This window comes from Bos mutus, chromosome 16, assembly GCF_027580195.1.
Source record: "Bos mutus isolate GX-2022 chromosome 16, NWIPB_WYAK_1.1, whole genome shotgun sequence".
Classification (NCBI taxonomy): domain Eukaryota; kingdom Metazoa; phylum Chordata; class Mammalia; order Artiodactyla; family Bovidae; genus Bos; species Bos mutus.
Genome location: NC_091632.1, coordinates 42,617,654 through 42,644,055, shown reverse-complemented (window position 1 = coordinate 42,644,055; position 26,402 = coordinate 42,617,654). Strand labels below are relative to the sequence as shown.

The 26,402-nt window shown below is 40.1% G+C and overlaps 1 protein-coding gene and 1 non-coding gene across 3 annotated transcripts in view; both read right to left on the bottom strand.

Annotated features, from left to right (window-relative positions):
- Positions 1-26,402, bottom strand: part of UBE4B (ubiquitination factor E4B) — a 122,201-nt gene that overhangs the window by 58,222 nt on the left and 37,577 nt on the right. For both annotated transcript variants that reach the window (XM_005892711.3, XM_005892712.2), the window contains exons 2-6: positions 25,852-26,038; positions 10,800-10,935; positions 3,964-4,051; positions 2,522-2,666; positions 234-462 (exon numbers count right to left, since the gene is read on the bottom strand). In XM_005892711.3, the coding sequence (XP_005892773.2) occupies positions 234-462; positions 2,522-2,666; positions 3,964-4,051; positions 10,800-10,935; positions 25,852-26,038 (785 nt within the window). The remainder of the gene's footprint in view (positions 1-233; positions 463-2,521; positions 2,667-3,963; positions 4,052-10,799; positions 10,936-25,851; positions 26,039-26,402) is intronic.
- TRNAE-CUC (transfer RNA glutamic acid (anticodon CUC)) lies at positions 25,312-25,384 on the bottom strand. Its single transcript has one exon. It is a non-coding gene; the product is annotated as a tRNA-Glu (tRNA).

Genomic DNA, 26,402 nt, shown 5'->3' with positions numbered 1-26,402 from the left:
ATACTCTATACAGCTATTTGTTTCTAAAATTTAATTTACCAACAGCCTAACCATGGAAAGTCAAAGAGACCCATCTGGAAAAGACCATATCTCCTCAGGGAGTCAATCACACCCCCAAACATAAGACATGCCATAATCTGCATGATGCAGGCCCCTGAATGAAGGCTCCTTTCTCCTACGTACTTCATGGCTATTTTACCACCAGTGAGATGTGCAGAAAGAACCACACTGACCTAGATAAAGAGCTGGCCCCGAAGGAACCCAGGTTGCAGAACATGGGGCTCGTTCCTGGGTTGGAGCCGGTGGTCAGCGTGAGGTTTCTGTCTGGTGACCGAGCTGTCGCTGCAATTGGCTGGGAGGTGGCTGTCAGGCTTGCAAACGGGTTTTCATCTCTGGTCTGAGTAGACATCATTAGCACTTCCATTAAAATCTGGCCAATCAAGTCCTTAAAATCAGAGAACACTGTTGGAAAGGCAGAATAAAGAGGAGGTTATACATGGGTATTCATACTCACAGTCCTTGAATAAGCCAGCATAAGCCAGAGATGTGCAATGTGCTATTTTGGACTGGATTCTCGAGTAATAAAAGCCGCCAGTAGGAAATGTGGGGAAATCCAAATAAGGTCTGGAGTAACAGTAATATCTTAGTTCTGACAAGTATAATATGATTATGGAAGATGTTGACATTAGGGAAAACTGAGTCATGTGTATATAGGAACTACCTGCACTCCCTCTATAATTTTTCTGTAAATCTAAAATGTTTTCAAACAGAAAGATTAAAAAAAAAAAAAATTTGCAGCCCAGTCTATGAGAGTCACTGCTGATATATATTAACCATAGAAAGAAGCTACTCCCAACTACAGAGGTTAGTTTATCACACTGGAAATATGAAGTAGAAAGTTCAAAGCATTTTATGAAGGGTCTAATATTGAGTTGCCACCTGCCTTTCTGGAGCAGATTCTGTTCTCTAGCCTCCTCCTTATTCTTTGCAGCTCTTGATTGTTACAGGTCTTTTGTTGTTATTCAGTCACTAAGTTGTGTCTGACTCTTTTAGGACCCCATGGACTGCAGCCCACCAGGATCCTCTGTCCACGGGATTTCTCAGGCAAGAATGCTGGAATGGGTTGCCATTTCCTTCTCCAGGGGATCTTCCCAACCTAGGGATTGAACCAGAGTCTCCTGCATTGGCAGGTGGGTTCTTTACCACTTAAGCCACCAGGAAAGCCCATTTTGAATATCACTCAATAAATAAAATGTCTAACCCATGTAAATCTTACCTGATTTGTTACTAAAAATTACCAGATTTGAGAATCTTAAGATTTACAATAATAAGTGGCAGGATTTTGAAACTCATGATTGCTAAGCTCAATTCTACAGTCACAATTAAGAAGAAGAACCCAGTAAAATCAGAAATAAACTATCCATCTACCTGGAATACAAGAGACATTTTTTTTGTTTGCCGTGGAAGATAGGCAGCAGGGAAAAGGAAATGCAATCTCCTTGAAGTTCATTCACTCATTTAAAGTATATCTACTGAGGGATTATGAAGTGGAGGCGCTGTGAATACATGGGGGAGCAAAACAGACCCACCATCAAGGAGGCTGTATTCACGTGAAATGCAAAAGAAGACTCCAGTGAACTTCCCTTCCATTTTCTGTACTCCAAAGCAGGGGTCCCCATACCACGGACAGATATATGGTCTGTGGCCTCTTAGGAACCGGGCTGTACAGCAGGGGGTGTGCAATAGACAGTGAGTGAAGCTTCATCTGTATTTACAGCTATTCCCATCACTCGCATTACCACCTTAGCCCTGCCTCTTGTCAGATCAGCAGCAGCATAATAAACGTAATTTGCTTGAATGGTCCCAAAACCATCCCCGCAACTTCATCTGTGGAAATACTGTCTCCCATGAAACCAGTCCCTGGTATCAAAAAGGCTGGGAACCAGTGTCTAGAAGACTGCTATAGAGAAGAATGAAGAGTGCCCTGCGATGCTGGTCTCTTGCTAAGTTTTATTACTTTAAGTGTGGCTTAGTATAGCCTCTTAAAATAGAAACCTATAAACACTGCAAAACATCAGTGTGTTTTAGTTTGCTAAAGCAATTTAACCAAGCACATTTACTCCACTGTCTAGGCATGACCCGGGAGGCACTTACAAAAGGTACCGGTCACCCTCTCACGATACCTGCAGACCACCCAGCATGCTCCTGCCCAGAGTATAAGATGCCCTAATGCTCTCTCTAAGCACCTTTCTTATTGCAAAGGAAAAAACGTCAGCCCTGAGACAATGGAGACTATTAACTGATACACAGTTTTCCTTTGGAGAAATCATTAAAAAAAAAAATTTATCAATAAGTGGAAAGTAGACAAACAGCAAAGTCTTCATCAAGAAGTATCCCTGTAATCAGAAATACAACCACAGAGCAAGACAAGGTATGTCGACAGCAGAGAAAGACAAAAGAGTTCATGTTCTATTTTTCTACAAAGGGCTCTGAAATTGAGACAATTGAGCCCGATTCCTACCTTCTTTTGGGTTCTGCTTAAACTGTGCAGAAAGAGAAGAAAGGAAGATCACATCCCTGTCCCGGTCCTTCCAGGAGACACGGAAAATCTTACAGACCAGCTGTAAGGCCTGCTCTTCAGACACTTCAGAACCTGATGAAGGCTCCTTTTAGGGAAGAAGATTTGGGGGTTAATTTCAAGCAGTAGGAGGTTTGAGTTAGGCTTTAACAGAAATACCTAATTCTGATTTAATTCATTTACAAATAAGGATATTTTAGAAATGCAGACAACTATACACCCACTGATTAAAGGAAAAATAAACTTGTTACTATGACTTCAAAGTTATAACCTGTGGGTCTCATGAGCTTATAACACAATATATGGCAGGGAATACAAAACAGCAGGACTGGTATCAGGAATTGCCAAGGAAGACATGTGATGAAGGATGCATCATTTATTTCCCATTTATTATTCCCATTATTCCCATTTATTTCCTTTTCTGAATGCTAAAAGATCAGGTTGACATTTTAGGTATATAACCGATTTTTCTCTAGAAATTTTTCCAGATTTTAATGTTTCTCACTATTTTTCACCACAGATAGAAATAACATCTATAAAGAACTTTGTAAGATTCAAACACTACAAAATAAAGCACTGCATCACTAAGAGGCTATAGTCCAACTTCTAATAATGCTGCTGAACACTAATAACTTACTAAACACAAAGGGTTGCAATTATCTATGCCAGTTCTATACCATGATACATAAACACAAAAACCAAAAATGTCTATTTTTAAATATAGGGAACTAAAGCTCAGAAGGTAACAAAATAAAAAAGCCTCCTGTTTCCATTCATTCTTGCTTTAATTCCTGATCATCTTCCTCAGAATGATGACTTACTTGCTTAAGCAATTAAAAATCAACAGAAAAAATTCAAATAAGCTCTAAGTTCATTGCTATCATTTACTGATAAAAAATGCACCTGAAACAAAGATAACTGAAGGACTTTTATTAGTTGAAAGGACTAAGCTATACTTCCACTAATAAGGGTGATCAAGGCTACCCATGTTTTTTCAAAAGAAAAAACAAAAAAAAATCACCTAAATAGGACCTGCTGGTTTGGCATGGCCCTCTCTAACAGACTTTTACAGATACAAGACATGAAGCAGTGCTTATTTATACTGTGCACATGAGTACGTGCTTAGTCATCGGATCATGTCCAACTCTTTGGGACCCCATGGTCTGTAGCCTGCCAGGATCCTCTGTCCATGGAATTTTCTAGGCAACCATACTAGAGTGGAGCAGGTTGCCATTTCCTGCTCCAGGGGATATTTCCGACCCAGGGATCGAACCCACATCTCTTGTGTCTCCTGTATTGGCAGGTGAATTCTTTACCCCCGGGCCACCTGGGATGGTTATTAACCGTATCTAAAAACAGAAGCAAGGCCTTCATCTCTTACCAACCTTATCGCTGAGGCTCCTTTTTTCTCTTCGGTCATTTTCATCAACCTCCATATTTTCGATTCCTGAATCCACATCCACCTGGGACATGCTTTAAGTATAAAAGACAAATCAGTCTTTTACCTTTGATAAACCCACCCCAATATCATAGCTGCTGGCTGAGGAAGTTATCGTTTTTTCTTTTTTCTTTTTGGCTGTATCGCAAGGCTTGCAGGATCCTATTTCCCCAACCAGGGATCGAACCCAGGCTCTCAGCAGTGAAAGCACCGAGCCCTACCACTGGACCGCCAGGGAGTTCCCTGAGGAAAAGTTCTAAAATATCAATCAAGATCAGTCAGGAAAGTTAAATAATAAAGATTCATCTTTTTTCTCAATAATTTTTAAGAGCTCTTCATATACTAGGCTATAAACATTCCATCTATCATACTTACTGAAAGTATTTTTCCCAAGTGGTCATTTCCTTAGGCTCACTTTCAAAAACAAAAATTAGAGCAAATTTTCTATACATATTATATTTAAATGATACACAATCAAGCAGAGCCTGATTGCAAAATCTAGTTAAGTACATATATTACTTTTCCTCACATTAAATAATTGTCCTAGCATCATTTATTGAAAGGACCATTCTTTTTACAGTAATATGAAATCATTTATGTCATATGTCCAGTTGTCATACCATGTCCAGCTGTGTGCAGGTCTCTTTCTGGATACTAATTTCCACCCCATTAGACAATCTGTCTGTCCCTAAGCCATACTCACTACAACTTCACTAATAAGCCTTGGTATATGCTAGGTCAATGCCTCCACCTTGTTCTTTTACCTCAAAAGAGTGTTGGCCATTCTTGGTCCTGTGCTCTTCTACACATACTTAATGATCATCTTGACAGGTTCCTATAAAATACTGTTGCGGTTTTGACTCGAGCTTTACTGACTCTAAAGATCAAATGGGGTAGAAATGACATCTTTATGCTATGGATCTATCCTTGGACAAGGGTGTTTCTCCAAGTATCTAAGGTTTTTTTTCAATAAACTTTTCTAATTTTCTCCATAAGTCTTTCACTTCTTTTGGTAAATTTATCTCTAGGCACCATATATTTTAAAATAAAATTGTGACTGGTACCTTTTAAAAAACTAAAATTTCTTATTTTTTGTTGCTTGTACGTAGTAATGTTAATTAATTTTAGATATAAACCTCTCATAAGCTATTTGTTTACTTATGCATTGGACTTCCTAGGTTAATAATCATTTTATCTCCAAATAGTAACTTTCGTTTCTTGCACTACAATCCTAACTTCAATTACTGCATTGGGTAGGGTCCCACGTTGAACAGAAGCAGAAATAGCAGTCTTCTGTGCTCGTATTTCTGACTTTAAAGAGAATGTTTCTAATTTCTCACCACTGAGTACGAGGGTTGTTGTAGTTATTTCAGTAGATGTCCTTTATGGTAGTCAGAATAAGAGGCTACAGTGTAATAACACATACACTCTGCAATCTTAGAGGCTTAACACTATAAGGGTTTATTTCTTGCTTACGCAAAGTCTGATGAGAGTGAAGCATCCTTACTCCATCTTTAATCTATGCCATCTGCAATACACAGCCTCCAAGGTCACTGGAGCAAGAAAAGAGAGGGATGGAGGAGGAACATCGGCTCAACTGCCTTCACCCAAGGTGACACATGTCACTTCAAGTCTACGGGACAGACCTAGTTACTCAGCCCCAATCTAACTGCAAAGGAGACTGGACATTCAGGGGAGCATGTGGAATACTTGGTGAACTCTGTCTGTGCCCTACAGTTTAAGGATGCATCTTTCTATCTCCTGTTTGCTAGGATTTTTATCTTGAATCAATATTGAGCTTTTCTATTTAATATACAATGAGGTGGATTATATTTATAGACTTTCTCATGTTAAAACACCCTTACATTCCTAAGATAAACCTAAGTTGGTCATGCTATATTATTTTTTTAAACTAATCTTTTAATGGAATTATCTATACAGAAATGTGCACAGATGGTATGTGTTTGGCTGAATAAAGTTTCACTAAGGAAACATACTAATGTAATCAGCACCCAGATCAAGCAACAGAATATTTCCAGCACCCCAAAGGTCCCCCCCATGACCCTTTCAATCACAACCATGCTAACCCACAGTAACCACCATTCTGGCACCCAGACCCAGAGATGTTTTACCTGCTTTCTATGTGATGCACTATTTGATTTGCCAATATCTTCAGATTTTTGCAAATATGTTTATAACCATGCAATTTTTACCAATTTTATTGATTACTATGTAATTAATTTTCTTCTTTGATACCAGTATTGTCTGGTTTTGTATATGAAGGTAGTATGAGCCTCATAAACGGACTTGGCAAGTTTAAAGATTATCTAAAAAATGTGTGCAAAGTTGGGATGGTGGGAGTACCCACAAGATCATATAAGCAAGGTGCTTTCTTGGGAAAAACTGTAAAATACTGATTCGATTTAACTTTTTTTTTCATTATTCAGATTCTCTCTTTCTTTCTAAGCCAATTTTGGGAGAATTGTGATCTTCGAGGAATCTGATTTTATCCAGATTTTCAAATTGATTTGCATCCTGCATATTTACATTTTCACAGAGTTCTCTTTTTCAGTAACAAGCATTACTGAGTACCCATCCTAGGCAGGCACTGTTCTAGTATTTGAGATGCCAACAGACGAGAGACCAAAAAAATTTCCTGTGCCATGGAGCTTCCATTCCAGTTAAAGGGAGAAAGATAATAAATAAAATAAGCAAAGCACAGAGTATATGATAAATGCTATATAAAAATTAAAGGAAAAATAGCAAGGAAAAGGTAATTGAGAAGGCAGGGCTCTCCCATTTAAATGGGGTCACTTCACTGAAATACTACCTAGGCAAAAATAGGAAGGAGGTAAGCCATGGACCAGAGAAGGCAATGGCACCCCACTCCAGTACTCTTGCCTGGAAAATCCCATGGACGGAGGAGCCTGGTAGGCTGCAGTCCATGGGGTCACTAAGAGTCGGACACGACTGAGCGACTTCACTTTCATTTTTCACTTTCATGCATTGGAGAAGGAAATGGCAACCCACTCCAGTGTTCTTGCCTGGAGAATCCCAGGGACAGGGGAGCCTGGTGAGCTGCCATTTAAGGGGTCGCATAGAGCTGGACACGACTGAAGCGACTTAGCAGCAGCAGCAAGCCATGCACATATCCAAGGGAAACATATTCCAAGAAACGGGGTTTAATTCCAAGTATTTACTTATATTCTTTTTTCTTCTTTAGTATTATATATATATATATATCTCTCTTCATATTCTCTTCCAAGGACCCCATTAACTGTGACACACAAATGATGGTATATAATATTTGTTATCGTTCAGTTCAGATTTCCATCATGATTTCTTTTTTGACCTGTATTTAGAAGCATGCTGTTTTTTTTTTAATTTCCAGATTTATGATTTTTTTTAACCCACCCTACATGAATTATCTAACCTAACATCAGAAAACATTATCAATATGATTCTGACTCCTGAACCCTTCTGGTTGATGGGTATCAGAAAAAAACGTGTATTCTCCAATTGTAGACTGCAAAGCTCGGTATCCTTCATTAGATCAAGCTTGTTAGCTGTGTTACTTAATTTGTCCATATGCTTACTGCTATTCATTCTCTTTGCTCTACTGATGGCTGAAAGAGATATGTTAAAAATCTCCCATTATATTAGGTATTTGTCAATTTCCTCTAGTTCTATCAAGATTTGCTTTATTATATGTTATTATATTACTAAGTACATATAAATGTTTTGAACTGTTATATCCTGCTGGTAAACTAAACATTTATCATTATATAGTGCTTACTTCTAATAATATTTTGTAACTTAAAGTCTAATTTATTAATACATTTATCCCTATTTTGTTTAGTATTTGCCTAGTATATTTTCCCCTTTCTTTCAGTTTCATGCTAGTGTTTCAGGTATACCTTCAGTAAACAAAAAGAAAGCTAGCTTCTATTTTGTTTTTAATCCAACCTATGACTTTTCATTGTGACTTACGGTGATTATTGACATTTTCATTTCTTTTATAACCATCTTATTTTGTGCTGTTTGCCTCTTTAAAAATTTGTGTTTCTTTCTTCCTTTTCTTTGAATTGACTTAAATTCCCTCCCCTCCCCAACCTTGTTTCATATTTTCCCTTTACTGGTTTGAAAATACACTCTTTCTATTTCTTCAGTGGTTATTCTTGAAATTTCATGAACTATTCTTAACTCAAGAGTCTAAGAGCTTGCCATTAACTTTACCCCTCTCCCAAGTAGACAATCACTCCCCTTCCGGCTTTATCTGCTATTGCTATTCTGCTGCTAGTGTGTTAAGATCGGATTATTTACTTCTCTCTCCCTCTATTATTTCATACACTGTTATTACTGTCTTAAACCATCAGTGTTCAGATTTAGCACATATTTATTATTTTTCTTAACTCATCTTTCCTCCCTGCATCTCAGACATTAGTCTTGAGTTCATTTTCATTTTTTTTTGAGAAAAACGTTTTTTTTTTCTTGAAGTATAGTTGGTACACAGTATTATGTAAATTACAGGTGTACCATGTAGTGATTTCCAAGCTTTAAAGGTTATACTACATTTAGTTATTATAGAATATTTGCTGTATTCCCCGTGCTGTACAATATATCTTAGTAGCTTTTTCAAAAATTAATTTTTGTTAGAGTATAGTTGCTTTACAATGTTGTATTAGTTTCTACTGCACAGCAAAGTGAATCAGCCATACACATTTTCCTTCTTAAATGCATCTGTTAAAATTTGGGGTCTTCTTGTGGCAGACCATCAGTTGTTCACATTTGTTTTTTAAATCTATAAATATCTTTATTTCTCCTCTGCTCTTAAAAGATAGTTTCACAAATATACATAGTTTCCAGCTGACAGTTACTTTCTCTCAGCACTTAACATTGATTCCATAGTCCTCTGCCCTCCATCACTGAGATATATAACTATCGTCCTTTCGTAGATAATCTCTCGTTTCTCTTGGCTGCTTTAAATGTCTTTGTCTTTGGTTTTCTGCAAGTTAACTATAAAATGTCTAGATGCAAATTTCCTTTTATTTACCTTGCTCATAAGTTATAGGGCTTCCTGAACCTGAAGATTCATATATTGATCAACTCTAGACAAATCCTCAGCCGTTTATCATTTTGATAATGGCTTTCAAATCAGCAGAGGAAAAAACAATGGAACAAGGAGAGAAGTGAGAAATCTCCCAGTGTGCCTGCCCTCTCTTTTTGATACTTCTAGTAGCTATATACTAAATTTGTGTCCTCTTGTCCTCTGTATTTCTAAACACCCTTCATATTTTTCATCTCTCTTTCTCTTTGTGGTACACTCTAGGTAAGTTCTTCAGCTCTATCACTCCATTTGTTAATTTTCTCTTTAGTTATCTTAACCCACTGTGTATTACTATCTTCTCATTTTTAGAAATTCTATTCAGTTCTTTTCCAAATATGCTTGGTTGTTTTTATAGTTGCTGGCCTCTTATTCACATTTTCAATACTTTTTAAAATTTAGTTAAACATACAGATTTTAAGTTCTGTATTTGACAATTCCAAAACCCCAATGAGTCTAGGTGAATAATTCTATTGTTACTGATTCTACAGACTCTTACATGAGGCGGCTTTTTTCGAGTATGCTTTTTTTTTCTTTAAAATGAAACAAGTAAAGTGTTTATTAGGAGGAGAAAGACTACATGTGGATAGACACATGGGCAGACTCGAGACACAGAGTCGCTGAGTGTGCTTTAATTTTTGACCATGAGTTCATATTTCTTGGAAATTTTTCTAAGGAAATTCTCTGAACACTTGGATGATTTATGTTTGTTTCTGCTAGATGCTTAAAGACATGTAAAGGTCCACTGTATATGACAGTTCTTAGCCTGAGGTTTTTCAGACTACAACAGTTAAGTGTAAATTTAGGTGCTAAGCCCACATGAAAATTACCCACTGGCCAACTCTACACTGAAATTGCAGAGTTGACTTGAGTTTTAAAAAATTCATCCACTCATAGCAAAGGTAGTAAGAACACAATTGTTTTTCCTCTATGTGGTTGATTTTTTTCTACTTGATCTTTTTCCTGGCAGTGTAGTCCTTTCTGAATTCTTGCCTAAAGTGGGGTGATCTCTGATCTGGCTCCTCACCCCAACCTAAAGTGCACAACACCCCAGTATTCTAACACACCTAGAAAATGCTATCTGTCTGGTGCACTAACAGAAACAGAGGGGGCTGCATGAGGGCAGAGGAGCCACGTCGTGGGGGTCTGGCTGTCCAAGGAGTAAAGGAATCAACCCCTCAGCCACTCTGTCATCTACTCACAGCATACCTGCACACCTGTGCGACACAGGACGGCTCTACTCCACGGCACCCTGATCCTCATGGAGCTCTTAGAACATTTGCTTACCTGCCTACACCCTTTCAAACTGTTAAAAAAATTTTTTTACCAAGTTAAAAAAAAAATTTCACCAAGTAGTAAATCTTTGAAGAAATTTTTAGGGGCTGATCTATGTTTGCCAACTTTGTACTTACAAAATAAAGATATTAAAAAAATTTTTTTTTTACCACCTGTACCAGTATTTCATAAAAGACATTTCAGCACCCAAACTTAAAAAGGTATAAAGATCATTTCAGAATAATACATAGACCTTTCAGTTTAATAAACTGAGCGCTAATCAAGCTAAGGGCTGGCATAGACCTCTGGGCTGGCATTTGAGACTACTGGACTAGACACTAAAGTGAACAGATCTTTCCCTTTCTATCAGTAAAGCAGCTTATTGGAAAACTGGCTTACTTTACCTTTTCTCACAAGAGACTCCATCGATATCCATGCTCTGGGAACGTGAGAGAGACTGGGACTGCGTTTCAAGGCTATTGGAGGGCGAGCTGCTGAGAGAACTGACTCCCTCACTGCTCTGGCTTCGATGGGCTACTCCTAACCAAAAGAGACATAAAAGAGGAAGTCTCGCGTGAGATAACATTAAAGCTATTTGTAATGGCAACAGTAAACACACACAATCGGCATTCATACCATCATCAAAGCTGTCCACTGAGGAATTTCTATCAGAAGACTGTACTGAAGATCGAAGTGACATTAAAATCATAGCAACATCAGTGAGAAACCAGTTTATCGATAAATATCATACAAGGTCAGTAACAACAGAGCTACATCTGATACCTAAAACTGACTCCTCATCACCTTCTCTTTCACTAATTCAGACAATGGGCCCTGAGTACAAATGAGCTGTCACGACAGTCCAGATATATCCTTGAAATGGACCAAAAATAAGATACATTAATGAATGGATAGGAAGACAGACAGATGGAGAGATGAGTGATAAAGCAAACAGAGTAAAATGATAATGGTAGACTCTAGGCGATAGGTGTACAGTAACTCCCCTACACACGAACATGCTCTGTTCCCAGAGTGCGCTCATTAAGCCCAGTTTGTTTTCAAGTTCAACAAAGTTAGCCTAACATAACGGGCCATACAGTACTGTACTGTAATAGATTTGTAATAGTTTTCACATAAAGAATACATAAAAACAAACACAAGAAATAAAACATTTTTAATCTTAATAGTACCTTGAAAAGTACACTAGTACCAGATACATCACTGCTGCTTTTAAGCTTGCTTCCAGAAATCCTGGGCTTAAATAAAGATGCAGTACTGCTGTACTCTATACCGTACTATACAGTAAAGTACACAAAAGCACAGCCATTTGTGGAGGATGCACACCTGTGACAATGTACACCAGACGTGTTAACCAACTTATGTGACTGAACATGCAAACTCATGTCTGGCTCTTTGCAAGTTCCCAACTTGAAGGGTTGTGTGTAGGGCACTTACTATATAAGCATTCACTGCCAAGTTCCTTCTACTTTGCTGGGCGCTTCAAATTTTCATAATAAGATATTGAAAATGTACAAATAGATCCATCTAAGCCATGTCCTTAAATACAGATCAACCCATTTATTGACTGAACATCTTATCTTGCAATAGCTTGGGAAAAACAAACATCCTGCCATCCCTGACCTCACAAGAGCCTAGAGTACAGTGAACCATAGCCAGGCACACAGGGTCATGGTGTTTCTACCAAAATCTTCAAAACCAGGTTGTTCATAGAATTTAAAAATTTACTTTAACTCTATGAGCTTAATCTTTCTACAAAAAAAAAAAAAAAGCTTACCCAGGCATTTTCAGGCAATGCATACTATATTACTGAAAGGAAACTGGCTTATGTTTTAAAAAGCAAAACAACTTGAGTTATCACTTGTAGCTGAAACAACTATCAAGTAGATTAAAATGTTAACCCTCCCAGCATCCCAAGAAAATCCACTTAATACTCTTTCATATCTTTCTTCTTTGAAGACTTTACCCACTCCTGATAGCAGGGTTTTAACATGTATCTGCTTATTAAAACTTTTTCAAGACTCAGAAGGGAAAGAGAAACTAAATCTTTACTATTCATAAGTTCAGTTCAGTGGCTCAGTTGTGTCCAACTCTTTGCAAACCCATGAACTGCAGCACGCCAGACCTCCCTGGCCATCACCAACTCCCGGGGTCCACCCAAACCCATGTCCATTGAGTCAGGGATGCCATCCAACCATCTCATCCTCTGTCGTCCCCCTCTTCTCCTGCCCTCAATCTTTCCCAGCATCAAGGTCTTTTCAAATGAGTTAGCTCTTTGCATCAGGTGGCCAAAGTATTGGAGTTTCAGCTTCAACATCAGTCCTACCAATGAACACCCAGGACTGATCTCCTTTAGGATGGACTGGTTGGATCTCCTTGCAGTTCAAGGGACTCTCAAGAGTCTTCTCCAACACCACAGTTCAAAACCATCAATTCTTCGGCACTTAGCTTTTGTTATATAGTCCAACTCTCACATCCATACACAACTACTGGAAAAACCATAGCCTTGATAGACAGACCTCTGCTGGCAAAGTAATGTCTCTGGTTTTTAATATGCTGTCTAGGTTAGTCATAACTTTCCTTCCAAGGAGTAAGCGTCTTTTAATTTCATGGCTGCAATCACCATCTGCAGTGATTTTGGAGCCCAGAAAAATAAAGTCAGCCACTATTTCCACTGTTTCCCCATCTATTTGCCATGAAGTGATGGGACCAGATGCCATGATCTTAGTTTTCTGAATGTTGAGCTTTAAGCCAGCTTTTTCACTCTCTTCTTTCACTTTCATCAAGAAATATATGCCCCAACCAGTAACACTGAAGAAGCTGAACAGTTCTATGAAGACCTACGAGACCTTCTAGAACTAACTATTCATAAGTAGATTTCAGTAAAACATCAAAATCATCTGATGTAGTGAGAATTCTGAAATAAGCTTAGAGAAGACTGTAAAACTTTACATAATTAATTCAAGTGTAATTATCACCGATTCAATGGACATGAGGCTGAGCAAACTCTGGGAGACAGTGAAGGACAGTGAAGCCTGGCATGCTACAGTCCATGGGGTAGCAAAGAGTCAGACATGACTGAGTGACTGAACAACAACAATCCAAAATAAATTCCCAACAGATCTTTATTGAAGGAGCAAATAACAGAGCATCAACAATGTCCTAGGAGAATATCATTTTACCTACCACACTCAAAGGTCTGACAACTTTTTAATAAAATAATAAAGTTCAACAATTTTTATGGGATATCAATTTAGCAGCCTTTAAATCTCTACTTTATAAAAACCAATCCTAAAATTAAACTAATAATTACAGTACATTGTTTAAAATGCTGTACTTGTAATCCAATGTGCTGTGAGTACTATGATATACTATGAGTACAATAATCCTATACTCATAGAATGTCAGAGTATACCATATGGCATAATACAATCTATTTGCACTGTTTTTATAAGACAACAAGAATATCATCTGATTTTTTTCCCTGAACCTTTCACATAACATTCATAAGTGTCAAACAGGGCAAACCTGCCCCAGAATTTATGTTTGCCAATGCTCCCCAATCTCTATATACCATCTAGAATCTAGGAGGGACCCTACTGTTGTCTTAAACTTAAAAAACTGAACGTCTCAGACTTCCCTGGTGGTCGAGTGGTTAAGAATTTACCTGTCAGTGCAGGGGGCATGGTTTCGATCCCTGGTCCTGGAAGACTGCACATGCCATGGGGCAACTAAGCCCGTGTGCTACAACTACTGAAACCCGATGGCCCGATAGCCCGTTCTCCACAGCAAGAGAAGTCAACGAGAAGGCCAAACATCACAACAAAGAGTAGCTCCTGCTCACCACAATTAGAGAAAGCCCTCGGACAGCAACAAAGCCTCAGTGCAACCAAAAACGAATAAATAAATGACTAAAAATTTAAAAGGAAAGTCGCTGACTTCATTTAGAAGCAATATAAATCAAATACTGTAACTAAAATCGAAACAGTAGCACAAAGTACTACTCTATCTTCAAATCATACAAGTCTTTTGTTATCTTCACCCTTTTCCCTTTCTAACTTGAGGGATGGCTGCCAGGGAGCCCATTTCAAGGAATGCAGATTTTTTTTTTCCCCCACAGTCTTCATCTCCATAAAGCCAGACACTAAAGAACTAAAATACAGACATAAACTCCTCTGATTCTTTCTTAGGAGATGAGTAAAATTTCTACATTGTCAACTCAAAAACAAATCTTTAAAAAGTGAAAGTGTGTATAACAGAATGGAGGAAACCACGTGTACTTAATAAAATATGAACTACAGCCTTTGAAGATGGCAGCTTTCCCAATTTTTATGAATAATGAGAACTTGTTAAAAGTATGAATTTGTTTCTACAAAAAAGTAAATAATAAGGACTTTATTTCTGTAAGTGTTTCCTCCGAATATTACAGCACTTCCTGAGCGACATTCCCTTTCAGGTATACACTAGACCAGATAACTACTTTCAAGCTATAATATTAGATCTGTTCCAGAACTTTAGACACACACACACACAAATACACAAGCTTGCTCAACCCTAGTATAAAAAGAAGCACACTCAGCCATAAAAAGGAACAAATGTGAGTCAGCTGAACTGAAGTACATGAACCTAGAGGCTGTTAAACAGAGTGATGTAAGTCAGAAAGAGAAACACAAATATCGTATATTAATGCATATGTATGAATCTAGAAAAATGGTACCGATGAACCTGTTTGCAGGGCAGGAATAGAGATGCAGACATAGAGAACAGACTTGCGGACACAGTGGGGAAAGGAGACGGTGGGACGAACTGAGAGCCGCCATTGACACATACGCCACCATGTGTAAAACAGACAGCTAGCGAGAAGCTGCGGTACAGCACAGGGAGCCCAGCCCAGCACTCTGCAATAACTGAGAGGGGTGGGGAGGAGGGTGAAGGCTGGGAGGAAGGTTCAAGGGGGAGGGGATATACATAGATACCTAGGACTGACTCCCGTTGTTGTACAGCAGAAACCAACACAATTATCGTAGAAAAATCATCCTCCAATTAAAAAAATTTTCTTTAATTGAAAAAGAAAGCACCGACTCACCAAAATGAGCCCTAAATCCTCAATCGAGCTGTTAAAAAGGAAGGGAAGCGGGGTGGGGTAACTTTAAAGCTTTCGCCCAATCCTCTTTTACAGATAAGAATACTGAGATCCACGAAGTCCAAGACTTCCTTTAGGAACTTCAGCAAGTCAGAAACAGAACACAGATTAAAACTCAGGTCCTCTCACTCCACAGAAAAGGCTGCAGTTTGCTTTACCCCAAACTGCTGAACAGTTCTTCAATCATAGCTACTTTAAACCAAAGCTATATACGTTGTTTACCTTCTAAAATTAAAAAAGAAAACTTGAAAAGACATTAATGTTATAAAAGGAATCACTCATTTCCTGCTAATCAAAATTCTAAAGCATTTTACATAGACCTTGACAATGAACTTAGCTAAGTGGTTAGCATTCATGAAACATACAAAGTACAGTTCTATCTTATTTGGCCAATACAAACATCACCCCTCAACACGAATTAAAATGAACATATTCTATTCCATAAAGCAGAATGACATATCTAATCATTAGCTAATTTCCTGGTGAAACAAGTTTGTTCTTGTGAATAAACACAAAAGAAATGGCATTTCAAACCGATAAAGTAAAACAGTAATATCTAAAATCTTGGGACATGAAAACCAACAACTCAAATTGGAAAATTGCTTTGATCTTCATATTTATGATTGGTGCTAAATATGATATTTATGACTGGTTCTAAATATGACATTTATGATTTGTTCTGAATATTCCATAGAACTAATCATGCAGAGAATCATACATCTGGAATCAAAAAGCCATGACTTCTCCAAGAAGAAATGGCTGATTCTATGGCTGGGGCAGAGAAAATATAAGATGAGCCTGGAGCGTTTTACAAATGCCAGAAACACAGTACTCAAAAATCTAAAAGGATAAGCATGTCAACAAAGAAGTCAACATGAAAGAGTTCCCAATGGCCAAAATTGGAACAACCTGCATTTTTTTAAAATGGCAGAAATAAATGATATAGCAATATGAAATATAGCTCAAGAGAATAAAATAAATATACATGAGTTCATGCTGATGTGGGCTTCTCAGGTAATGCAAATGGTAAGGAACCCATTGCTGACATGGGAGACACAAGATGTGGGTTTGATCCCTGGATCAGGAAGATCCCTTGGAGGAGGGCCTGGCAGCCCGCTCCAATATTCTTACCTGGGAAATCTCTCGGACAGAGGAGCCTGGTGCACTACAGTCCATGGGATTGCAAAGAGTTGGACACAACTGAAGCAACTTAGCATGCTGATGTAAATAAGGGTTAAATAAATAATTGCACAAATGTCCCTTATAGAAGAATTTAAAATATATGTACATACTTGCCCTTCCAGGATGTAAAACTTAGGAATTGGGCTGAACTTAGGAATTCAATTCCAAAGAAATGAGTTTGGAAAAGGAAAAATCTTCACTTTACAGTGGAGAGACCTTGTGAACCCCAGTTTAACAGGGAGGTGAATGAAGATCAACATCACCAGAGATGTCTGATGAGAACCAGATGATGTCTGATGTCATGTTCACCTTTATGACAGTCTTCCTCCTATACCCAAACCCAAGTCTAATCATGAGAAAAACACCAAGATAAAGCCAAAGTAAGGAGAATTCTACAAAGTACTCTTCACCACTGCTAAAATCATGAAAAACACAAAAAGGGAAAAACTGTCACAGACTAAATGAGACTAAGGACTCTTATGTTTAGTTGTTTAGTTGATAATAAAATACTAAGGATAACGTTAGTTTTGACAAATGTACCAGATATTAACATTAGGGGAAAGTGGGTGAGGACATAAGGGGACTCTCTGTACTGTGTGTGCAACTTTTCAATTTTATAAAAAAAAATTGGAATAACTAAAAATATACATAAAATATATCATATTGGGTTGGCCAAAAAGTTTACTTGGGTTTTTTAACCCAATATTACCTAATAATCATAATTACAAATCAAACACCACAGTCATGAGCCTGAGGCAGCGACCGTGGGCCTCCCTGTCGTGGAGGACCCTTCACAAGCCCACCTCCTCCCACTAGATTATGAGCCCTTCAGCATGCCTTAACTGAGACTTGCCCATCTCTGTAGCCCTGGCGCCTAAGACAGTGCCTGCAGGTAGAAAGCATTAAACACATGTTCACACGCACAAGTGGAAGCATGACAAAGGCCATTTGCAACAATAATGCTAAAAAAGAATGCAGGTTAAGTTATTACTAAGTATATTAAAGACTAGCAGTTAGACAGAGAAAAGAGATTCTGTCTCGAACTCAGACCTCGGAACCAGCGGGGGAGGCCAAACGATCATATGGCTTCTTGGTTGTTGCTAACAGGCCCTGGCTGCTCATTTCGGCTCCCAGAGCAGAAGGTCTTGACCACACACACAGGGAGACACAACTGAGGGGGTCAAAATGACAGCAGCTCTCTGACTAGCTTCAGATATTTTATCTGAAGTCCTTCACTGAGGAACACATAAAGTATGGGTATCACAATCTTTAAAACTGTTATAACTATATTTGAATATAATTGTTCTCCTTCGTAATCCTTCATGTTTTATGATACATGCATTTAAAAGTATTTTTTGAGATGGCTATCCCCAGTTTGCCAAAGGGAAATGCAATGACAACAGTGAAGAAACACAGTACTAGGGACAAAAAAGGCAACGAGAGAACTTGCTCCACCAGACCTAATAATTCTGTCAAGATGGAACTTGTTTGATAAAGGATTCACAGGGGAACTCTTGAGCAAGAATGACCACAGCTTGGGAGAGGTCATGACAGCCAGGGAGGGTGAGGCTTTATTGGACATGTTCAAGATGTCCGATGGGTAAACAACAGAGGGGACAGAGGGGAGATAAGCATAATTCCAAAACAAGACTATAAAAGAAAAGCCGTCCCAGAGGGTTAAGAATTTCTGAAGACTAGGTAATCATAGAACGATCTCAAGATGGGGGAAGGAACCAAGAAAACCAGTCTCTCGTCCCAGGAATTTAATAAGCACAGATTTTTAAAAGGAAACTAAAGAACATTTTCTCCATTGCTGGACTGTAAGCGCTTCCAGGAAAGAAAATGAGTCTCTCTCATCTCTGTGCTTCCATGACCGAGCACCATGTTTGACCTGCAACAGCCCTAAGTAAACACTGGATAAGCTGAAATGTAAACGCAACATTATCAATGATGATGACCAAAAAAACAGCTATCGTGTAAGAAAAACGTTCACCATGTTTATAAAGCTTTAAGACAGGCAGAAGCAACATTATATTGTGTGCTAAGTCGCTTCAGTCATGTCTAACTCTTTGCAACCCTATAGACTGCACCCCGCCAGGCTCCTCTGTCCATGGGATTCTCCAGGCAAGAACACTGGAGTGGTTTGCCATTGCTTCCTCCAGGAGATCTTTCTGACCAGGGGTGGAACCCAAGTCTCCTATGTCTCCTGCAATGGCAGGCAGGTTCTTTACCACTAGTGCCACCTGGGAAGCTACTACAAGTCATGTAGTACAGTCCCTTCAACCAAAACAAGAGGGAACCTTGAGCACAGCCACACAGAGGCATGGGCACGAGAAGACTGAAGTAGAGACTGGAGTGATGCTGCCACAAGCCAAGAAAAAACAAGGAGTGCCAGCAACCAGCTGAAGCAAGAAGAGGCAAGGATTCTTCCTTCCAGCCTTCAGAAGGAGCACAGCCCTGCCGACACCTTGACATCAGACTTCTAATCTCCAGAACTGTGAGAGGACAATTTCTATTGTTTTAAGTCATCAAGTTTTGGATACTTTGCTATGATGCCCTCAGGAAACTAATACAAAGGTAGGTGGCACTGCAGAAGCTGGGGCCAGATGGGAGAAGCAATCATAGGACTCACAGCCAACTTCCGAACCCTCGCTTCTGTCACTTGTACTGAAAGCACCTGGATTAAGAAATTGTTGTTCAGTCGCTTAGTCGCATCCAACTGTTTGCAAACCCATGGACTGTAGCATGCCAGGCTTCCCTGTCCTTCACTATCTCCTGGAGTTTGCTCAAACTCATGTCCATTGAGTCATTCCAACCATCTCATCCTCTGACGCCCCCTTCAATCCTTCCCAGCATCAGGGTCTTTTCCAATGAGTCGGCTCTTTGCATCAGGAGGACAAAAACTTTAGCATCAGTCCTTCCAATGAATATTCAGGGTTTATGTCCTTTAGGATTGACTGGTTGGATCTCCTTGCAGTCCAAGGGTTAAGCAATAAGAAGACTGCAGAATAACTGCCTGGTCACTACTGGATCAGAACCTCTTACCATGGGTGGCAGCCAACCCAGTATTTGTCTAAGAAGCACTTCATTCTGGAACAGAAGTCTTCCCTTCACACTCAGTGGATAATAAAGCTACCAACTGGCCCTACATTTGCCATCCAGGACCACAGAGGGTAAGCACAAGGCATCATCATCTTCATGGAAACTACTCACACTGTTTTCATGAATAAAATGCACACAAGTCCCTGCCCCCATGGAGCTCACACATTAGGAAAGGAAGCAGAGAAAACAGGATACACTACAAGTAATGGAAACAGTGATGGATTCTATTTCCCAGGACTTCAAAATTACTGCAGATGGTGACTGTAGCCATGAAATTAAAAGACGCTTGCTCCTTGGAAGAAAAGCTATGACAAAACTAGACAGCGTATTAAGAAGCAGAGACATTACTTTGCTGACAAAGGTCCGCCTAGTCAAAGCAATGGTTTTTCCAATAGTCAAGTATGGATGTGAGAGATGGACCATAAAGCTGAGCACCAAAAACTGATGCTTTTGAACTGTGGTGTTGAAGAAGACTCTTGAGAGTCCCTTGGACTGCAAGGAGATCCAACCAGTCAATCCTAAAGGAAATCAATCCTGAATATACATTGGAGGGACTGAAGCTCCAATACTTTGGCCACCTGATGCAAAGAGCTGACTCATTAGAAAAGACCATGATGTTGAGAAAGACTGAAGGCAGGAGGAGAAGGTGACGACAGAGGATGAGATGGTTGGATGGCATCACTAACTTGATGGACATGAATCTGAGCAAACTCTAGGAGAGAGTGAAGGACAGGAAAACCTGGCATGCTGCAGTCCATGGGATCGCAAGAGTCGAACACGACTGAAGAACAACAACAACAAGTAATATACATGCTATGTGGGCAGGCAACAAGAGCTCAAGGAACAAGTGTCTACGTCAGATACAGGTTGAATGTTTGGACAACGTGGTCATCACTTCTCAGCCTTTTGGCTAAGATCAAGTGTAGACAAGGTGGCCTTTTTGAAAAAGTGACATGGGTAAACATATGAAGAGTGGAAGAAAAATGCTGGGTGGATTTTAGGGTATGAGCATTCTAGGCAAAGAAACAGCAAGCATAAAAGCCCCCAACAGGGACCATGGTTTTCCTGGTGGCTTAGTCAGTAAAGAATCCACATGCAATGCAGGAGACCAGGGTTCAGTCCCTGGGTTGGGAAGATCTGGAGAAAGGGATGGCAACCCACTCTAGTATTCTTGCCTGGAGAATCCCATGGACAGAGGAACCTGGCAGGTTACAGTTCATGGGGTCTCAAAGAGTTGGACAGGATTGAGCAACTAACACACACAGACACACAGAAACAAACACAAACAGGAACCATGTCTGGAATGTCCCAGGAACAGAGGGGAAGCCAGCACATTTCTAGCTGAAACAGGAGGAAGGGAAAGAAGAGAGGAGGGCAGGTTCAGGACAGACCTCATGCAGCCCCAGGTTGAGGTGAGGACTCTGACTTTTATTTTGATTGAGGCCAGAAGACAACAGAAGATGATGTAACCTCTCTTAGGAGTGGTTTATTTTCTGTTTCACTTAAACCTATTTAGTAAGTTCCTGAAAATCTGGGCTTTCCTTGTGGCTCAGCTAGTAAAGAATCCGTAATGCAGGAGACCTGGGTTCAATCCCTGGGTTGAGAAGATCCCCCGGAGATGGGAAAGGTTACCCATTCCAGCATTCTGTCCTGGAGAATTCCATGAACTGTATATAGTCCATGGGGTTGCAAAGAGTTGGACACTACTGAGTGACTTTCACTTCACTTCCTGAAAATCTGTTTATCCCATCTGCCAAGAGTACGGCTAACAACATCTACCTGTTTGTGATTATGAATAATGACGGTTACAGGAGAAACACAATGGTGACTTCACAGCATAGAGGCACACCTGACAAGAATGAACCGTTCAGAGTTGCCAAGTCTGTTGGTTACTATTGTGATAATAACTATCCTCCTTGCTGAAAAGAATAATACTTTGCAGTGCTGTAGTCTTGCTTCAGTGGAACCCAGTCTGGCTTTGCACGGACAACAGACTGAGGTGAAGCCAGGGCAGGCACGTCTAGAGACACGGCAGGAGAGACGCATCTAAAGCCCACTCTAATAGTCCAGGCGAGATATGCAAGTGCCTTGAACCTGGGCAGTAGCAGGAGAGGCGGTGAGATGAGAAGAGGTGGTGAGAATTGAGTCTGGTTCTAAATTTTGCTGAAAGACCTAGGACAGAGGTCAGCAAGCCTCAGTCCACAGGCCACACTTACTTATTTTTGTAAATAAAGTTTTATTGAAACACAGCAATGCTCATCAGTTGACACAAAGTCTATGGCTGTTTTGTGCTAGGGGGCAGAGAAGAATGTTTGTGACAGAGACTGCACAGCCTGCACAGCCAAAAATATTTACTAACTGGCCTTTTAAAGAAGGAATTTGATGACTCTCAACCTAGAATTATGAGGTAAAAAGAAGACAGAATGTTTTAAGCTTGCAGAAGAGTGAAGTGTTAGTCACTCAGTTGTGTCCAACTCTTTGCAACCCCACAGACTACATAGCCCACCAGGCTCCTCTGTCTATGGAATTCTCCAGACAAGAATACTGGAGTGGGTTGCCATTCCCTTCTCCAGGGGATCTTCTCTAGCCAGGGACTGAACCCAGGTTTCCTCCACTGCAAATAAATTCTTTACCATCTGAGCCACCAGGGATGCCCATTTTAAGCTTAAGCAACTAGAAAAAAAAAATGAGTTATCATTTACTGAGATAGGGTTCTAGGAAAAAATAAGATGTAAGGAAATATCACGAACTTGATTTTGAATGTGTTAACTGTGAGACATGTATCAGATGAACGCCACACTGAAGTTCAAAGAACAGGCCTGAGCTGGAGGTACCAATTTCGTCAGGATACTGGATAAAATTAATAAGAGAATAAGCATAGAGATGGAGAGGAGAAGAGGTTAAATACTGAGCCCTTGAACCCTGACCTTTAGAAGCTTGGGAAATGAAAAAGATTCATACAAAGAACTAAGAAGGAACAGATGGAAACAGGATGAAAATCAGGAGCGTAATGCTCTGAAGCTGAAGAGAGAGTGTTTCAAGGAGAAGAAGGCCAAAGCCACGTGGAATGGAGCTGACAGGTCAGACGAGACGGTGACTCAGAGCTGACCACAGGAGGCCTCACCTGATGGGACTCGACTCAGCAAGGTGCAAGGACAGAAAGAGGAGACTAAGGATGGGCAACTCATTCTAGAAGTTCTGTTGTGAAAGGGTGCAGAGAAGTGGGGTGGAAGTCAGCAGGGGATATGAGATCAAGAGAGTTCTTTTTTATTTACTCCCATCATGGGAGAAGGAACAGCATGTATGATGACTGTTTAAACAAAAATAAAAGGTTTCCACTTGAGATGGAGAACCGGATGAAGCTGGAGAGACGACAGGAACTGCTGTAGCAATGGCTCTGGGCAGTGAGAGGAGATGGGATCCAGGGTACAGACCGCAGCAAGGGCAGGGACAGTTCAACTATGACAAGAACTGGCCGCACATACTGGTTGGCAGTGGAAGCAGGGTTGAAGGTGAAGGAGGTAGGTTCCCTTTTGCCTGCATCTGTTCTCTCCACAAAACTGGAAGGTGGGCCACCAGCCCAGAGTGTACATGGAGAAGAGGTGTTACACATTAGAGAAGGTATGAAATAGACTGAAACAGACTGTGGGAGAGTGAACAAGGAAATACAGTACAATTACCCACTAGTATTAAGGGTCCACTTGAGTCTGTGATGATGGCTCTGAAATGAGATTGCTAGTATGGTTTTTCTCCAGCCTCATTTCACAGCAAGAGACCAAGAACAGGAGGGGACTGGGACTTAAGACGAGGATTGTACTTTAAGGGAAGAAGACAGAGTGAGAGAGAGGCCAGAGAAGGAGTGACAGTAGTGACTGGCCATGAAATTTCCCCAGGTTGAGGAGGAAAGTAAGGACACGAGGAGGGGGAAACATGAAGAAAGTAAAAAGGTGATGGGTCAAGGGACTGTAGCCCCGAGGGAAGACTGAGGATTTGGGCACAGAGGGGTGAGCAAAAAAGCCGAAGGTGGTGGTCAGAAAGTCACTGAGACTGAAAAATCTAGAGTCTGACCATGGCAGTGAGTGGCTGGAGTCAGAGGGCAGGAAAGGTCACTGAAGGGGAGGAGCTCAAGAAACACAGAGGTCGGAGTTCTAGAAGGATCACACGGCTACTGAAATCATCACAAATTAAGACAGAAACAGTGCTGGACAAATAGTGGACATAACGAGTGCTGTGGGTGAGCGGGCTTTGGAATATAAGCCTCAACAAGGGAGAGAAGTGGAGAATATGGTTAGGTAACACAAGATTCAAACCAATGTGTTTTCAGGGTGGAGGAAGAATGGTCAAGAAGAAGAAACAAGAAAGCAATGGAGAAAGAGGTCAGATCCAGTGAGAGCACTAAGGGGAAGGGACGCTGACAGAGCATGATTATGCTGGTGGCTGGGCACAAGGCTTTCAGAATTTGGGGAAGTGGGGAAGGAAAGGTACATGTGACAAACCACATAAGGATTAGAGACTGGGAGATGAGGCATGAGGACACGGGGAGATGGGGTGGCTGACATGAGTGGGCCTAAGGGGCATGCCGAGATTAATCCTGAAGGTCCCAAAGAGACGACCCGCTGCAGCGAGGAGCGGCAGGAGCCTGTCCCCAGGACACTTTGCTGATGCAGTGAAGTTTTTAAGTCCCTCCCCATCCCACGAGCTCTTCCCTGGACACGCGGCAGCATCCCAGGTGGGGTCTGATCAGGGTGAGGCAAGCAGCAGTGCTGGTGGCACCACAGGAAAAGGACGAAACACAACTGGAATCCTGACCCTTTCTCCTAGTAGATAACCACAGCTTCTCCAAGCAGTAACCAGGAAACATTTCAGACACAGGCATCGTTTATTACTAACATGTGTTGGCCTGAGCCTCTCTCATTTAATAATTAGCAGATTTACATAGAAGCATTTATATTTGCCTTAGGAGGGGCCTACAGTGATGCCTAACGAGAGTCATAGTAACAGAAACTCCGCAAATAAATTTTAATCGACAAGTTATCCTAGATCATGAAGATGGATTGTTCAGAGGTGGCAGTGCATTAAACAAGAGCAGAGCTGACAATCAGATATTACATTATTAGATGATATGATGATCAATGCAGGTCTCTTAGCACCTTTTTCCTACTTAGAATCCTAACTATTATAATAAAGTCAATAATTATTACATTTGATAGAAAAGTTCACTTAGTGAAAAGACAGATATCTTAAAAGATACATTTCCCAACAAAGACAACCATGGTATCAACCATGAGCTCATTAATTATAAAGAAATTAACTTCTACAACAGTTAAACTATCAATGAGACAGTTATAAGACATCATATCAGGTGAACTTATTATGGTTCATTTATATTAATACTTCTATAGTTAAGAGTTCAAACTTTTATTCTATTTTATTTTCTTTTTGGCCATATTGCAAGGCTTATGGGATCTTAGTTCCCTGACCAGGTATTGAACCCAGGCCCTCAGCAGTGAGAGCACAGAGTCCTAACCATTGGACTATCAGGGAATTCCCAAGGCGAACTTTACATACCCTGAAAATTTAGAGAAAAGGTTCTATGACAATATAGAATGAAGACAATGAAATCCATAATCAGAGGCATTATTTTGACCATTATTTCAATCTTGACCATTATTTCAATCTTGGATTTGCAGAATATTTTATCTTAAAAAAAAAAAGCATCAACCAAAGTCATAAAATCTGCAGAACCAAATTTAGTCTTAAGCTCCTTGCCATCAGAGAAAAGACCTGGCCTTGTCTGAAAAAAAGCATGAAAGCTATAGAAAACAGTCAGCTTCAACATCACTATCAAAACATCAAAATGAACAGACATTAACAAAACACATTGTAATGACCTTAATCTTTAAACCACTGCTTGCAGGATTTTTAAAAGTTGCTGTTCATTTCATCCTGCCATGGAAATTTCGCAACTGTAACTGTACCAGAAAGCTCCCAGGTATGAAGGTGAGGCTCACCTGATGCACCAATGGGGGAGGTAGCGGGCGTCATGTTGTGGACGTTGAGACCAAGGCTCTGGGAGGGGCCTGGAGCTGATGCTGCTATGGGAGGCCCGGGGGGGTTCTCCCTCTGGGGAGAAGTGAGAGGGGTGGTAGGCTGGGAGGTCTGTCCACCAGCAAGTCGTGCAAGGCGCCTCCGTCGGATCTACAATGAGGGGGAAAGAGCATTCTGTGAAAAACAGCAGAGACACAACTCTGCATGAGAATAACAATATTAATGCTATCAATGACCAAACCTGAGCATTAAAAACTAAACATGCCTTGAGAAAAAAGGACTCATTCGAGACAAACGATAACTCTGTGTGGCAGTATTTTTATAAGTTACCAACTAACTTTTTAAAAATTGCATCTTAATTGCTTTACCACCTGTTTATCAAACCATCTTGAGTGACACTGTGAATTTACAATAAACATACTACACTTTTCAACACATTAAAGCTTCTTGTTATTGTAATAAAACCCAGAGACTTGGTAATTTTAAATAGAATTTAAAACAAATATACACTGTG